Raw genomic sequence first — 18,110 nt, forward strand, 5'->3', positions numbered from 1 at the left:
GATTATAACAAAATGAACATTTTAAGTTAGGTTATTGACCGTGACCTAAATACTACGGTAAACCCCCCCCCCCCCCATTGGTACAGCTGAACAGACACTTTGGACTAATTTGTCATAGTAAGGTAGTAAATTGTGTTCCATGGATTAATAAGGTAGTAAATTGTGCTCATTACATGTGTTAAGTCCCATTGTCCCAAACTTATCTTAATCACCTAGCTCCTTACGCGAGGTTTTATCAGATTTTCCTTATCAAAATGTTGGGCAAACAGATAGTTCAATTGGCAAGTTAATTCCATTTGGTCAGACATTGTATTATGCCTTCTAAATTAGTTGCACCACTTTTCTCAGTAAGAAACTAAGAAATAACATAACACTAATTCAGTGACAGGTGAACTATTTTAGTTCTCACGGATCAAAACAGATGACCTCCAACTGATCAGAAATTATACACAGCATAACAAATGTGCAGATGTCATGACATTACATCATCTTTGGGGGAGCACGAAAGCGGGGATCTAAAGCTAAAAGAGCAGCAAGTAGGAATATATAGAGGGTACAGAAGAAAAAGAAAAGGTAACTCTTGAACAAGAATTATGCTGCTGAACTAAAGCAACTGCAATGAAGTGGGCCTTTATATAAGGTGTTCTATAGAAACAATAAGGAAAACAAAATCTTAATGACATACAATAAAATAAATCCTCATAAACTCATTATATATTTTCAATTAATAAGTAAGAAGTGGGTATGTTTTCACCCAGTATTACTTTTTACATTCAGGCTCTCTAAAAGAGTTTTAACTGCATATATGCTAAATCTACAAAAAGAAAGAAAAAAAGATTATTGGGAGGGGGGAGCAGGGTACAGATAGAGAACAACAAAATCTACCTGTTATTGATTTATCAATTGCTCCGGGTGCTTATTGATGTGAATGTTATAGTAGCACAAGTGGGATTTGTCTGCTCTGACGGTAAGGATGAGGAACCTGAGCTCGGGGAGAACAATGAAGAAGGCTCTGCTGGGCTTTCTTTTGCTTTTAAATCAAATTCTGAAAGTAGCCCTGGTTTTGTTATGCTCATTTCATCAATTTCTACTTTTCCCTGAAGCATCCTAACCACAGTAGACATCATTGGTCGCAGTTTTGGTACTCCCTGGGTGCAGAGCAGAGCAATCTTCAAGAATCTGCTGGCCTCTTCAATATCAAGATCTCCCCTAAATGCTTCGTCTATCAACTCCACAAGTGTCTCTTTTTCAAACATTCTCCATGCCTGCATCAGGTTTAATCTGGTGAGATACTTCATATGTAGAGCATAATCTTTTAAAACTTAACCATAGATACTAAAGGTGTAGACAGTTAAAATAAGATCGTATACTCTCCGTCATCCGTTCCAAAACAAGGTCAGTTCTAACCAATTCCTTTTCCTTTTAATTTATAATATAAGTCAATCTACAATGTCAGTATAATACCAAATGTCACTTATATACAGATATAGCAATGTAGCCTTTGTAGGTCCTTTCACAACATCAATTACTCCCTGAGTTTTTTTGGTTATTCCACTTATTTTTTCAAGGTCAAATTTTATAATATATACCTCCTCCGTTCTTGAATAATCGCAACGCTTGAGTTTCACGCTTGTCAATGCACATTTTATATCATTAATATCTTTAATTATATTTTAGCAAAATCAAATGTTAATCATTTGAAAGTACACATCGAGACGAGTCTACCAAGACCCCACATAATTATGATTTTTCTAATGTATAAAATACAAAAGAGGAGTGTGTGTGTGGACAAAAAATTCACCAATGTTGCGATTAAAAAAGAACGGTGAAAGTATGATTACAAGGAACCTTGATGGATTCATTTTGATGTAGTTATGAATTATAGAAATATTATACTCACACTTGGGGCCACTTTATCAACTACATTCTAAAAAAACATAAAAAAATAAATAAATAAAAAATCAAATGCACACCCCTCAAAATGCAATGATCCATTTCCCACTAACTCTAATAAAACTACCCCGCTGCCAATTAACACACAATAAAATAAGAAAGTCAATTGTTTTGAATAAAAACCTGCGTCAGTCAAACTCGTGCAACTATTCCGGGACGAAAGGAGTAATGTGTTTAGATTGAGGTCATGAGATGGAAAGAGAAAGCGGTCCATTTGTTATTATTCAAACGTTGTAAAGGCAAAGGGAAGGAAAGGAAAGGAAGTTGGAGAGATAAATTTTCTTTCCCTTACTTAAAACAAATATAATTTCAATGTTGGAAAGATGTGGGAGAAAAATGCAAGCCCTCTCCTCCCTTCATCTCCATAATTACCAATCAAACTCACTATAAAAGAGCAATTATCACAGCTGATGGAAGGCAACACTGCAGTAAATGAACAAACATATATTTCAATAGTCCAACAAACATATATTACCCTTTGAAGAAGATAAAGTCTAGATAGATATGCATGCATACACAACAAATTTCAAATGCCAATATGTATTACCCTTTGAAGAAGATGTTGGTCTCCAGGAGGAAGCCGTCTATTTCTATTGCATCTACCACAGACAATTTCCAAAAGGAGAACGCCAAAACTATAAATGTCAGCTTTTCTTGTCAACTGGCCTCTAAGAGCATATTCAGGCGCCAAATAGCCTCTGCATAAAACAGTCACCGTGTCAGGTGATCCAGGTCACACAGTGAAGAACTGCAAACTGATTATATTAAATAATAAACATAAGTTAAGAGACATAAATATCATCTACATTATGGTTAATCCAGCTATATAGCATCCTAGTGCAGCCAGGAAATATCATAAAATCATATTAGCATGCATAATACAGAGAACTATAAAATAATATTAAAAATTTGAAAATGAAACCACAAAGATATCTCATTATCAGTTAATAATTGGACATATTAATTTCAATACTCCCCTCTTTCCGAAAGATGTATCCATATTCTGTTTTGAGGTATTTTTATTTGATGTACCCATTTCTAATTTATTCTATTTTTGGTAAGCATATTCTATCATCTTACCTCCTTCCTCAACAATAATTACACCTTCTCACTCTCTTATTTTTTTCTCTATTTTCTCACATCCACCCACCTTAGCCTTTCTCTCCTAATTTATCCACCTTATTCTTACACCCACTCAACACACCTAGAAACAAGGTCTACAGAAGATGAGTATATCAAAAGAAAACGGTGAGAGTAGTTGGATACTTTAGAAGACTAAAGGCTTTGCCGAGATAGGCTTGATGAGATGTACATAGGTTCTCTAAGAAGCACCTTTCATTAATATAAGCAACAGATAACAGGACTAACTAAAAGTTTTTGTATCAGGTGGAGAATAGACGTCTTAGAGGAGGTGATTTGAGAAAAAATACAACGACTAAAAAGGCACACAATTCAAGAAACACTGCAACATAGATGGCCCTCCACATTTGACCAGCTTTCTAACATTTTATCAAGCCTAGAAATAAAATTGTAATTTGAATTCCACATTTCTCAAGTTCAGTGCATTTACACATTTTGTGAAATAAGCAATTGGACAAACCAAAAACAGTAATCAGTTACACTGCAACTCACAGTGTCCCTGCAACCCTTGTGCTAACATGCGTCATGTTAGCAGGTATAAGTTTTGCCAAACCAAAATCTGTAATTTTGGCTGACAAATCTTTCTCAAGGAGAATATTGCTTGCTTTGATATCCCTATGCACGATACGAGGATGGACTTCTTCATGAAGAAATGCAAGCCCCCTTGCAATCCCAATACATATATTTCTCCTTATTCTCCAATTGAAATCAATTCCGCCAGGGTTCTGACCTGAAAGTAAACAAACCTTCATATTTATTTATTCAAATAAAAAAAAAAGGAAAGAAAAAGAAACAAAGCAGGAATTAATGTAGCCATTAGATCAGTAATTGAACAGAAAATTACCGAGTAAACTCTGAGAAAGGCTGTTATTCTCAAGATATCTAGAGACCAAAATTCTATTATTTCCTTCTGTACAACAACCTAAAATCCCAACCAAATTTTCATGCTCTATAGTTGCAAGGACAGTCAATTCTGTCACGAATTCACGCAAGCCTTGCCTTGATTCTGGTGAAAGCACCTTAACGGCAATCAAAGTTCCATCTTTGAGCCTTCCCTGGTCACAATCAAATTTGCAAGGACTGTTAGTATAATAAGGCATAACGAATTGGCTGCAATGTTAAGATTTTACAACTGTCTCCACATAAAAGACCATCACGCAACATGCTTTCTCAAACTACATTGTTATATTACAGTATCCAGTCAATATATGTTCTACATATTAATATTATTGTAATTCACATTTAGGATATTCATTTTTATGACATAAGGATTTCTTTATTAAAACAAAAAATTAAGTTACAAACAAAATAAGTACCAGCTGAGATACAACATTGAAATTTAATTTTTCATGTTTGTCCAATTCAAGTCATGATGATAACAGCTACTGATACAAATCCAGGTTCATTATCCTAATGACCACCACAACTGCAATTTGTTATTAAAGAAGAGATTGGATGCCTAGAACTTGTGCATCCCCAGGAATTACCTTGTAGACAAGCCCAAAACCACCCTCCCCAATCTTATTTACTTGGCTGAAGTTTCCCGTTGCATGTTGTAATTCCTTGTAAGTATAGAACTTTATATTTTCTACACCTGAAACTACAGGAAGCAGGGCCTCAGAAGAATTACATACACAAAACTTAATTCATGAGCAGTCTCACATATGCAGGCATCAGATCATTTAATTTCAAATAACGTTCAAATTTATAGAATCCTTAGAGAATAAATGAATGATCAAGGCTTGAAGCTTAAACCGTTTACTCCTTTTGTCACTATTAATTCGTCACATTTTTCATTTACGCTGATCCTAATCTAATTGTAACACTTGCTTTTATGGCATGGGCGAACTAATATTTTATTATTCCCTTCTCACTACTAAAAGTTAGGTCCCACACTCTCTCTCATTCAATTAAAAATTTCCTTTACTATCTCCCATCACATCTACTTTTCTATTAAATATTAAATTAAAAATATAGAAATAAGCCAACAACTTATCACCTAGACACCTAGTACAAACATTCCTTCAACAATTAAAGTTGGACAAACGTAGTATTAATTATGTGCATCTGTTAATGTAAATGCTACAAACAAAATATTACAGAATGGCAATGTCCAGATACAAAAGAGCCACTTCACCATGAAGTTCAAGATCATTTACAATGCACCAAACCCAAAATGATAGGTTAACAAGTATAAAACACCAAATCTTATCAAGACGGCATTTGTAGGCTCATATAACATAAGCTTAAACCAAAAATATTTTTTCCAAGTTATATACTACGTCTACCTTTGTTTCTTTATGGTGTTCACACTTTGACTTTTGCATCACTCACATATTTCACTTTTACTATTGTTTGTAATCTATACTCAAGGAAAAAAATATATTCGTGTGGGGTCTTGTTAGATTGATCTTTGGGAAATCAACTTTTTATAATTTTTATTGATACATGATTAGAGACATTTTGAGTAAAAGTTTTATACTGGCAAGTATGAATAGGCAAAATGTATTTAACTTGAAGAAAAAGAGGTAGTAACAACTAGAAGACAGACGAATTAAAAATTAAAAAGAAAAAAGACATTTCATAGTAGTCACCTGGATTTCTAATTCTATTTAGATTCTCATTCAATTTTCTCCACTTTTCCCTCAGGTTCTCCACTTCTCATTCAATTTTCTCCACTTCTCCCTCAGGTTTCGTGAAGTCATTAGTGTTTCACCTGTCCTCATCCAGTGGATGCTTCAAAATCCACTTATAACCTTAATTACCCAGCACAGCATCCTCAGTTGAAAATTTCAACTCCCTTCATCTATCATATTCCCCTTGAAGTGGGAATTGAGTGATTCTAAATGCAAAAGCCACTAAATTAGGGCTTATGATTTCTTTTTTAATCTCAAATATGAAACTATAGGATTTGAATGATTGGAGTCAAATAGGTAGCTAGGGAGTTTTAATTAATAGATCTCGCAAATTTAAATCCAAAACATTAAATTAAATCTCCCTTGGGATCCAAGAAACTATTTTCTCTTGTACTTCAGAAGGTTCATGCTTATAGATGTGCTACAAGCCTACAACAATAATGCAAATAAAGGTGATCCCATCTTATCAGTTATCACCTTCTCTGTTGTCTGAGAGACTGAGACTATCTAGCTTGGTTGATCAATACTATAGGGACAATAATTGGATACTATAATGGCTTAAAAATTGGTTAGAAAAATTTGCTTTCAGTTAAATAATGTTTAGACTCTTTAAAGATGAATTTGTGTGCTTACACCACGAATTAAGAACTTCAATCCTGTGCACTTCATTATGTCTTCAACTCTCCTTAATGGATGAAATCCAATCTTTGGTTCTACTCAGTTTTTTTTATAAATTGTAGGAAGTTAGAACACTAGTGAAAATAGAATGGGTGTTTTAGTCACTTCAGAAGCTCCTATCCATAATAATGGTGTAATGATGGATGGCTCTTTCCTAGAACCGAATAGGGATGCAAAAAAAAAAAAAAAAAAAAAAAAAAAAAAAAAAAAAAAAAAAAAAAAAAAAAAAAATCCTAACAGAAGGGATGGCATACAGGGATGACAAAGGTGTAGAAGGCTTCTTGTTTCTGATGTACAGATGGTTGCTGATAAAAGACTCAGGAAACTAAGAAAACGAACTGTATCAATAAAAAAAATTAATAATAATAATAATAAAAATAAAAAATAAAATAAAATAAATAAAAAAAGGATCATGATTTGTGGTTACTGAGTTACTGATAATCTGGTAAAGTGGTAAATAATAGCAAAAGTGTAATTTTGATTTTTGAAGCAAGCACCCTGTCTGCATAGTTAGTGGCTTAGTGCAAAAAAGGATCAGCAAGTTTAACGGCAATGACAATATGACAGATGAAGTTAAAGATAAATCTATATTTCGTAGATGGAAAAAAGATTGTTTCGGAGGAGTCTTCTCAAGGTAAAGAGAGAAGTTGGATGCTTAACGTTATTTTAATGGATTTCAGAACTCTAACGAAAATTCAAAAGGACTCAGGGTTGGGGGTAAATGAAGCTTTAGCAAAAAACAAGATGGCAAAAGGGGAGTGTCGTTATGGTTACTTTCAAGATGTTTGGCTGGTTCAAAGAAGTTGCCCATATTAAATTGTTCATAAAGCATACAAGTTAGAGGGTCTCCAATTCTCCATAGTGCTCTTTTCGTGTTGTAACTATTGCAATTTAATGCCTTAGAAGATCGTCAGCTTTATGTGTGTGTGGGTGGAACTCCCATTTCCACCATCACACAATTACTTGATAAGTACAAGTGTGAAGATGTTGTCACACACTGAAAGATGTACTTTAGTCAAGACCCTTCAGTTTATTTCCCAAGATGAAGATGTTTTAGGAAGGAACCTCACTTTGAGAATTTTCTCTTGAGATCTCCATTCCTTTTTATTTCTCCTCCATATCTTACTAGTTGTAGTATCATGGCTCAGTTAGGCACTTGGGCATTTCACACCATGTGACAGGTATTTGGGATGGGGCTAACGCCACCAGGGCCCCTTTGTATGATATTTTCAGTTTTAGCCTTCTAACTAGAAATAATACTGCTGAGTGCATTGTTCAAGACCTTCAGGGACTCGCACTTTTAGGGAAGATTGTTGAAGACAAGTATGTTGTTTAACATCAAAATCAAGTGCTTTTAGCTTATAACCAAAGTGGATTGCTCCTATTTGCCCATTGATGTGTGCATGTGTCTACACATAACTAGCATGTATACTTACATACATGAATGTTTATGTATTTCACAAGCATAGCTAAGAAGAAAGTATTAATGACTTTACCTTTTCCTTCAAGGGCTTCTACTAATTATCCAACCATAGGATCATTTAATTAAAGATATATGCAAACACATACTCCGTTTGATAATGTTAGTCTCGTTTAAAATCTTTACGTAAATTAAGGAAAGGGGAGATTCTTGGAATAAAGTACATTGGGACCATTAAAATACATTAGACCATCCTTTTGTTGAAATAAAAATACATAGGGACCACTGAAGTACATTTACGACCATCTTTTCTTAGTTTGCATAGGGACCATTAAAATGAGAGTAACATGAGAAAATAAAGAGGATGTATGAGGGACTAAAATAGAAAGTGAGATTGTCTTTTTGAAACGCCCGAAATAGAAAGTGGGACTAACATTATGAAATGAAGGGAGTAATATACAAGATTATCCCAAAGCCTATAGCAAGTATATTGTAAAAGAGGCTCAACGGCCTCAACCTATGAACACTCCTTTTTTATCAAACATAAAGAGTTCACCATCAATAGCGCTAACCCTTCCACATTAAGTACAACAGGGCAAAATATCATGTACAACTCCACTCATTAACCAATGCAAACAATAAGTGGTCAAGGAAGCAACTATATGCAATGTAAGTTGTGGCAATTCATGTATAAAAACAAATGAGATTGAGACATATAACTGTCCTAGTCTTTTAAGGAAATGCTTCTACCTCCAACAATGTCTACAGTTGGTTCATCAACGGACCGGGCTCCATTTCCACAAATGAAGAGGAAGCAAGTCATTACTAGACTTGCTATGTTAAACTCCTATCAAATCAACTTTGCAAATCCTTCCCTTCAAGAAAACTATCAAATAAATTAGCATGTTTCGCATGTTCACCAAATATCCAAACACTCAGCTTCAGCTAACCACCCGAAATTACATTCAACAACCCGAAAGGGTAAATGGATTTACAGAATCATAAAGGAAGATAATGTCAAAAACTAGCAACTTAATGGAAATTGAATATCCAGAAGAATATTTCCAAATTCTAAAATAACATATTCCAATGTACCGTGCAAAAGAATTTTGATTAAGTTCAAGTAGTCAAGTATAAGATATTGACAATCGGTAAAAATTGCTTAAAAAGAGATGGTTTTTCTTCAAAATTAATTTCAGAAAATAATAAAATCAATCCAGCATTTTCTAAATTAAGCATATGACATGAATGATAATTCATTAGAAAACTATCAGCTCACTTGAAATGAAATTTAGCAGAATATACAGAAACTAAAATCAGCTATAGAAAATTGAAAGGCAAATACAGTACAAAAAAGCTCAAATTTGACAATAGTTCTCTTCTGTTCATCTAAATTCAATAAGAATTAAATGGGCCAGTTTGAAAATTCAAGTATAAAGAATTTCCCAGTTTAACAGCAGCAATTTAAAGCATAAATATTTATACAAGAATCCTAATACCCAAGTTAAATAATGAAAAAAATAATTAAACCCCACAAAAAATAAATGATGATTAAAGACAAAATCTACATAAGAAAACCAAAAACCTTACCTTAGATCTGTAGGAGAGAGAAACAAAATTTGCACAAACCAGAAAATTATTGGGAGATTATTGAAGATAAAATACGTATTTAAATGGTACAGCAAATCACAGTTGAAAAACCCAGAATTTGATAAAGAATTAATTATTTAAAAAAAAACAAATACTCAATAATTAAGTTATAGAGTGTATGAGAAAAAATGTTGAAGAAGAGGAGAGAGAAAACGTGGTTGTATGAATTTCTTGACTTTCGGCAACTAAGCGAAGTTTGGATAAATAAATACGAAATTGACTTTTCTAACACGTAGAATTGTAGAAAGAGTAAGTCGTACTGTGTTTTGCTATGTTGAATTGTTGATTCTTGAATTAATTCGTTTGATTCAAATAGGAATTTCGAATACTAACATAGATATTTTCACAAAGGAATTTTTGACTTCATTGGTAGGGCGGGGTTGGGGTTTAAGAATTGGGAGTTAGTGAGTTACAACTAATGAGTAGTTGAGTAACGTACACACGCGTTTTGATTTTAGAGTTGATTAGATTAAATTTACTTGGATATTAGAAAATAATTTTTGGGTGGATTTTTTTCTTTTTTTTTTATCGAAATGCATTTTATGCTATTGTTGGTCTTCGGTTTTGATGGAACAAATAGTTTTGCCTAACCGAAATGTTTTCATCTTTGACACATGGTTAGTTTGAATGCTCGATTTTTATTACATGCCAAGAAATTATTTTACCACTAGCATGGGACTCTGGGTTTTCATATATAGTGATGTTCAAAAAGTAAATATAGTAGCAACGATATTTACATTGGACGAGAGCATGAGACTTTATTTTTTTAAAAAAAACAATAATAATAAACAATTGAATTTAGACATATCAGATAAAATAATAGTATGTGCTTTATTATCATATCTTTGTTAAGCCTAGCCGTCTCCTGTCTATTTTTTTCTCTCTAGGGTTCTTTAAAAAAGTGTTTCATAGGTCAGAAATAGTCAAATTTCTCCGGAAATTTGGCTATTTCCAACCCTTTCCCTTTAGTTTCTTTAAGGTTTTGTTATTAAATTCAATAAATCTACGCTCTTTGAAAGGTAGTAAGTACCCCTATAGTGGGTTTGAGTGTAGTAAGTGCCCCTATGGTGTGCTTTGTTCTAGTTTTGTTTTTGTTTTTTGAGTTTCGTATGGTACAAGCTGTTTCATGGGTAAAGATTTGTGCGGGATCGAGAAAGAGGTTAGTCCTTCGATTACAATTAGATGAATCAGACGAAAATATTCTTCACGGCTACAACAGATCGATAGACCCCCTCGTCGAAGAAGACTATAAATCACTGCGACATAAAAGAGGGTATGAAGAATGTACAATTTACAACAACGATCGTAGCTCTGCTGAAAGTATGCTTTTATTTTATTCAATTGTTATATATTTATCAAATTTAAATCTCTTTGTAGATGTCGTATGACTTTTTATTTATGAATCAATCTTTATTCAAAAAAAAAAAATATATATCATATCTTTGTTAATACAGGTAAACTAGAACTCTCACCAAGCTAACTTAGTCTAGTGGTAAAAGTTGTGAGATGCAAACCCCACTAGAGGCACTTTGGAGAGGGATTCCCTTACTCCCCCCTCCCCCCCCCCCCAAAAAAAAAAAAAAGCCCCTTGAGCTAGGAGGACCTGTGAAAGGTTACGGCCTGGTAGGGTCCTTCTCCTTACTAAAAAAAAAGTAAACTAGAACCTTCTGCAAAAACTCTAGATACAATTTTACTACTACTCTCTCCGTTTCGTTTTAATCGCAACAGTAGGTCTTGCACAAAGTTTTAGAAAATTTATAGGGTAGGGATCATACGGTGAATTTTATAATATAAAATATAGTTAGTGGAAATATATTTTATTGTTAGTAGGAAAGAGAAATAATAATAATTAATAATAATAATAATAATAAAAAGTAGTATAAGTGGGGTTTGTAAGAAAGAGAAATAATTAATATTTATGCAAGTGTGGTAAGTGGGAGAGAGAAATAATAAAATAATAGTGGGTCCTTACTAAAATAGGAAGTGTTGAAAACTATTATAAAACGGATGTAAAAGGAAAGTGTTGCGATTATTACGAAACGGATGGAGTATCAATAATCCGAGTGGTGGACAGTGACTTCTGTGGATGAAGTGGAGATTGATGCGGGGGAAACTTTTTGAATAGCAAAATCTACACTGCAGGCGAAGGGGTTTGCTTGTCCCTTGGCTATACGATGGAGTTTAGATAGGGTTACAATTTTATTCTCATCTACTAATAAGTCTTGTATAAAGCGGGCTTACGTTAATTTTATTGTAAGATCATCAATTTGTGGATAACTTTAACAATTTTTATAGTAACTTTTACCCCTTTAAGGATAACTTTTATTTTGTAATGAATTTGACTATATTTTAATGTGTAATTTTTACTCAATCTGTCCCAAATTTTTTGCCCCATGACAAAAATATTAGTCAAATGTTAAAATCTTTGACCATAAAATATATTTATTCTATAAGAGATAATATAGCCAAGTGGAAACTTGTTGGATTCATCGCATTGTATAATTTATTAATATCTAGTTTTTATAATTTTTTCACGTATGAAAATAGAGATAAAATCGTTTTAAAACGCGTCTTGGAGACCGTGAAAAAGTCAAATGGGGCAAAATATATTAGGGATGGAGGGAGGTTAGAAATTACACATTAAAATAACTGATTGATGATATTATAAGTGAAAAGTCAAATGGGGCAAAGTAATGGGTACATTATATGAAGGCTAATTGATTAATTTAATACATTATAAGTATTTAGAAATTTTGTTAATTACCTAGTTTATAGTCTGTTTTGAAAATAACTACCCTTATTCGAATTTTTGTTATTAAACTAGAAGTTTCTTCCAAAAGTTTCGTAACACTACATTATACAATTTTCCGTCTAAAAACTTAACGTTGCACGTTAAAAGGCCCCACCTATTTGTCTATTATAACCATCTTCACTCATCCAACGTTCATAATTCAATTCCCATCAACCACAATTTCCATCTATGCCCTTTCCTTTGTCCACGTAGCTTTAAAGCAATTGTCGTGATGATGTGGTGATAATGAGCATAATCAAAGTTTACATCAAGTTGGGAATGACATGTAACAAAGAATTAAGAAAAAATGTGAGTGAAGCAGTGAGAAATGGTGAATGGAGAAGCTTTTGTGGGGTGAAAATGGTGATTAGGGCCTCATAACGTGCACCGTTAAGCTTTTGGACTTAAATAGGTAGTGGTATAAAAAAATTTGGAGGAAACTTAAATTAATAGTTTTATTAAAAAAAAAAAAAATTCGAAACAAGGTAGTTATTTTCAAAACCGACTATAAACTAGGTAGTTATTAATAAAATTCCTAAGTGTTTTTTAAGGGTAAAATTTATGTTACGAAAATAGTAATTTTTGTAGTATATTAGGATAACTTTAAATACTTTTAGGGTAACTTTAATCCGCCTTACAATAAGTTAATAAAAGTCCGTCTTACTCAAGAATTTGTGCTCATTTACGCGAATTATTTCCTTACTTTTTATAAAAGTTTGAGAATGGAATTGTATATCCTCTATTTTAATTCATAATACTCTCCTATTTCACTCTTTAAATCCATATGACTCGTTTTTACTATCCTTTTCACTTTATTTTCCATTTTCTTGTATGATGAGAATGTTCCATTTAGGTTAGAGTTTTGATTTATTTGTATGCACTTCATTCTCTTAAAAGTTTTTTATTTTTTAATAAGCTTCAATATTGTTGTCTGGGCCTAGTCCATGTCCTAAACCCATTATAGCTGAAATGATGAAAATACCTCTCCATAATCCAATCATCATTCTTAATTTCTTAATCATCCAATAATCACCATGAAGTAAGATTTACCCCTAATCTTTCCCTAAAAAAAAAATAATATAAAACAAAAATTTACCCCTAATTTGTCCAAGAAAGTACAAACTTACTACAAGAAAGTACATCTATAAATAGCAGCAAATGATTAATAATGGAGAACTTTTTCAAATCTCTCATTCTCACTCTACTTTCTCTCTTTAGAAAGTACATTCACTGACTTGAGCGTCGAAGGGGCGTTCCTGGGTCAACCTCCCGGGGCAGCTTACCTTCTCTTTCTTGTAGATGAAGCTCTCAGACACCCTTGCAAGGCGGATCCCGATTACATTAAGACATTGGACATCTTGCTACCCAAAATACCCTTACACACCGAGGAGGATTCTGTTTCCAGAAAAAATTGTGACTTGTAAGATTTATAAGCTAAATGAACAATTTGAAGTACAATTTTCGATAATTTTCTTTTCTTTTTCATTGATAATTATGGTTAATATGTAAAATGAGCATTATTTTTTCCTATTTTGTTGAAGATAAACACGTGTTTTTGCTTATTTGCAGAAAATGAGCAAATCTGTCCAAAAACTTCTTGTTTAATCTCTATTCCCTACGGATAAGAATACACAAAGTAAACTTTTATATCTCCCCAACAATAGCAATAATAATTCCAAAATTCAATCCATATAAAGTTTTCCACTTTCGAAACAAACATTATTTTTACTCATTTAAATAGAACCGAGTAAAGTTAATTTATTTATTTCATTAACACTTTTACATTTTGTTCATTTAAGTCAAATGAGCAAATTTTACAATTGTACAAGTGTACAACCGGTTTTATGGTGCACGAGCTATATATTGTAAAAAAAGTTCTCATTGTGTGAATTTTTTTTATTCACCAAAACAATTACGTAGGCACCACTCTTTGACCTTTTGTGCCACTTTTTCCTTTTTAATAACTTGTTGACTAGCCGAAATATAAGAGAGGGAGAAATGTGATAGGGTATAGGGGAAAAGTATGAGTGAAATTCGTGAAAGAATTATTTGTTTATCTCATTAGTGAGATAAAAAAAAATAACCTTGCCAAAATTTAATAAGGAGGAGAGGGACAAGTAAAAAGAGTAGGGATGGCAACAGGTTGGATTTGGACCGGGTCCGAATAGACCTGGATCCAGATCTATTTTCTATCTTGGATCCAGATCTGTTTTCTATCTTGGATCCAGATCCGACCCGAATTTTTTGGATCTCGAAAATGGAGACCCAGATCCAGATCTGACGAGTCCACCGGATTCAGGTCCGGGTCAAAAATGGGTTCAGTATGTTTTGCCTAATTTATTGCAAGTTTGCAATAAATGTAATGTTCGGGTTTAAAAATGCATTTTAAACTTTCGCCGGGGGTTTATTAAGTTTAACCTAAATTAAATTTTACAACTAATCCAAAAATACAAAGCAACCAACTTATACACTTGTCTATTGAAAAAAAAAATTATAAATTTGAAAAAAGTACGATGTTACAAATGAGCAAGCGGAAAAACAACGATGATGTATCCAATATGAGCATCCAAAATCCTTCTCTCGAAAGGGCTAAACTTCATCACTACTGATAGGTTGTCGTACACCTGTCAAAAGTAAATTCCTAACTAAACCAACTAACAATGTAGTTGGATAAGTAGTGTCGAATCCACAGAATGATGGCTATTCAATCTAGCTTTCAAGGTATGGAGAAACTAAACTATGTCACAAGTTTGGATAGATTAGTAGTCTAAATTAAAATAGGAATAAAACAATTAATAAAAAGACCTAGGGTTATGGTTCACCATGTTTACAGTTCTAAATCTATCAAATATCAATAACAATTCAATCAATCAATTATTTAGAGCAATTGCTAAGCCTATGGTCAGATCTTAAAGCTCTCAATTCAACATATGTAGTTCGGTCGATAACATAATCAGAATTGCTAATTGTAGGTAAGCCTCTAAAAAAAAAGATCTTTCGATTCAAACTCTTATTAACAATATTTAATCAAACAATTTATCAGGTTGCAAGATTAACAATAAAACACTATTATAGAATTCAAAGAATAATCAAACCATGAATAAATATCAATCAAGATTCATAGCATAAACATGAATTTCCAAACCCTAAAAATTAAACTACTCAAACATGAAATAAATAATAAAAACTAAATCTAATAAAGAAAGCATAATCAAAATAAAGAAATAAAATTAGGAAATTTTGTTAATTACTACCTCAAAAACAAAGGCTTTGTGAATTACTACCCCTAAAAAAAAGTTTTTAATTACTACCCCTAAAACCGATTAATTCAATGATTGCTACCCCTTTCCCTAATCAACCCCTAATTAGGTGATTTAAGCTCTTAATGACATCATTGTCTAGCAAAATTATAATTAGTTGTTTTAAAGCCATGATTAATTAAATAAACCCTAACACCACCTCTAAACCACCACTGCACCACCTCCGACAGCCCCCTTATCCCATCCCCACCATCTCCGGCAGCCCCTTACCCCATCATCCCCTTGCCGCAAGCTAATAAGCAGCCTACCCCTACCCTGGCATCCACCCCACCTCTAAACCACCCATTGCACCACCTCTAAACCCCCAACCATCCCTCCCACCCTCGAAAAATCCCCCCTCCCCACCCGCCGGCGGCCCTAACCCCCTCCCCCTCGCCGAAGAACCCAACCACCTCCATCCCACCGCAGCCCCACCGCCTCCTCCCTAGCCCCCCCAGAGGAAACCACCATCTCCCTCCCCAATCCCACCGAAAACCACCAAATTCCCCCGAAACCACCTGCGGCTTCACTCCCTTCCCTCGAAACCACCCGCAGCCTCACTCTCTTCCCCCAAAACCACTCACAGCCCCCACCTTCTTCTCTTGAAACCACCATCAAGCCACCATTTTCACCCCTAACTTCTCCCGAAACCATTGAAACTCCATCCCCCTTCGCCAAAACCCATTTCCCTCGAAACAATCGAATCCACCAACCCAATAACCGGAATCTGAAGCCTAGCAGCCTCATCATTCACAAAAAATGCCGCGAATTGAACAAGGTGGGAGATGAAATTGAGGGCATTGCGAAGAAAAATTAGGGTTCAAGTGGCTGAGGTTGGGTTCTTGGTGGGGCTAGGGGAGGGGGTCGGTTTCTGGCGAGGGGAGGGAGACGGTGGTTTCGGGTGAGGGGCCGGGTGTAGGGTGGTGGTGCAATGGTGGTGTGGAGGTGATTCTAGGGTTTAATTAGTTAATTAAGGTTTAAAAGTAACTAATTACAAATTAGCCGGATAATGATATCTTTAAGAGCTTAAATCGCCTGATTAGGGAAAAGGGTAGCAATCATTTTTGAATTAATCGGTTTTAGGGGTAGTAATTAAAAACTTTTTTTTAGGGGTAGTAATTCACAAAGCCTCTGTTTTTGAGGTAGTAATTAACAAAATTTCTTTAAAATTACCTCTATAAATCAAAACAACAAACTCAAGAACAAAATCATGGAGGAATCCATGGAGTTGTCCATAAGAAACTAAGGCCAGGGGAAAAACTAAAAAAACCATAAAATAATAAAAGGCATAAACGGCATGAGGGAAAAATAATATCCCTTGAGTATTGAAATTATCTTCAAACTAATTTTTTTTTTTTTTTTTTTTTTTGACGAAAAGAAATAATTTCATTAATAAATAGCCATGCGATATCTACAATCATAATAAAGATTTGTAAACCACAAATTTAGAGAAATTAACATAACTTTTTCGATCAAAATCATAACTAATTTGCATATTTAGTAGATCTCATACTCCACCGCTTTAATCTTGACACAAGCAGTGATTTTCGATGTCTTTGCATCTTTTCAAGTAGAGACCTTCGCAATCTGCGCTGATATTTTGATCGTAGAATTGATGACAAACCCTAAACCCATATGAACCCAAATCACCTTCCCAATTATTATCAGATCCCTAAAAACAAAATTCTCAAAAACTAAAACCCTAGAGGAGAGAGGAGGGAGGAGGGAGGAGAGAGAAGAGAGAAAAGGAGATCCTCAAACTAGTCTAAAGATAAATAAATAAAATAAAATCAGAAAAAAAGCAATTACATAAGTCATATTATGATTGGTCGATTAAGGCGACATATGGAATCGTAGTCAACAAAGCTTGCGAAGGTGGGAACGAGTCCCATCTTGAGCTGCTGCTGTGGACGTCCAAACCAGCGCCCGCTGGGTATCCAGCGGCCAAAGCAGTAGCTGCTCGTGGCTGGTTGTATCGAGCTGTGGGCGCAGCTCGTCCGCTGGTTCGCAGGGTCGTCTTTCAGGGGCTATATCTTGAGTTTCAGGAAGCGTATAGGGGCGTGTGACCTATCGTTGGAAAGCTCTTCAAGTCTAGTTTCCAACGCAATTTGAATCGCTTCAGTTCAATCTGTAGAATTCAAGTTATGATCAAAAGAGTGACCAAAGATCTATTTTGACACTTTGCAAACCATCGTTTTCCTTCGTTTCTTACTCAAGTTCATCTATGAAAGGTGCATTGCAACTCTTGTGGATGCTATTTTCATTCCGTATGCTTATAAATATTGACCTAAGCTTCCACAAACACATATCTTTCATTGAGCGACCTCGATTCATCGATGTTTCAACCTTTCATTGTCCGATTCTTCCATAATTACTCCCAAAGCGTCCAAATAGTTATAAAAGCTACATGAAACATTAAGAAAACAAAAATGAAGCGCAATAAAGCACACAACGGACAACTTATACATTTGCGACCTAAGAAGCGACAAAAACACCTATAAAACTAGCATAAACATGCTTATAAATCTTATATAAATGTGATT

General features: G+C 34.2%; 1 protein-coding gene across 3 annotated transcripts; it reads right to left on the bottom strand.

Moving 5' to 3' along the window:
* Positions 1 to 692: 692 nt before the first annotated feature.
* LOC110737753 (cold-responsive protein kinase 1-like) lies at positions 693 to 9,808 on the bottom strand. Of its 3 annotated transcripts, none has more exons than XM_021918098.1 (7): positions 9,418 to 9,808; positions 8,578 to 8,713; positions 4,581 to 4,687; positions 3,938 to 4,148; positions 3,586 to 3,823; positions 2,501 to 2,651; positions 693 to 1,265 (listed from the first exon to the last, which is right to left on the bottom strand). In XM_021918098.1, exons 2-7 carry the CDS (start codon positions 8,648 to 8,650, stop codon positions 900 to 902), a joined length of 1,146 nt encoding a protein of 381 aa, XP_021773790.1. In that variant the 5' UTR covers positions 8,651 to 8,713; positions 9,418 to 9,808; the 3' UTR covers positions 693 to 899. The 3 variants fall into 3 exon arrangements, with proteins under 3 accessions (XP_021773790.1, XP_021773789.1, XP_021773788.1); XM_021918097.1 differs by having other exon boundaries at positions 4,581 to 4,693; positions 8,578 to 8,702; positions 9,418 to 9,807; XM_021918096.1 differs by having other exon boundaries at positions 4,581 to 4,693; positions 9,418 to 9,805.
* Positions 9,809 to 18,110: the final 8,302 nt, after the last annotated feature.

The sequence above is a fragment of the Chenopodium quinoa genome, unplaced genomic scaffold (genome assembly GCF_001683475.1).
Source record: "Chenopodium quinoa cultivar QQ74 unplaced genomic scaffold, ASM168347v1, whole genome shotgun sequence".
NCBI classification, from domain to species: Eukaryota; Viridiplantae; Streptophyta; class Magnoliopsida; order Caryophyllales; family Amaranthaceae; genus Chenopodium; species Chenopodium quinoa.

Coding starts and splice junctions, on each gene's coding strand:
- LOC110737753 (XM_021918097.1), bottom strand. CDS start 8,650: ATGACTTGCTTCCTCTTCATTTGTGGAAATGGAGCCCGGTCCGTTGAT. Junction 3,824..3,937: donor CCTTTCTCAGAGTTTACTCG/GTAATTTTCTGT, acceptor GTTTACTTTCAG/GTCAGAACCCTGGCGGAATT. Junction 1,266..2,500: donor ACCAACATCTTCTTCAAAGG/GTAATACATATT, acceptor AACCTGATGCAG/GCATGGAGAATGTTTGAAAA.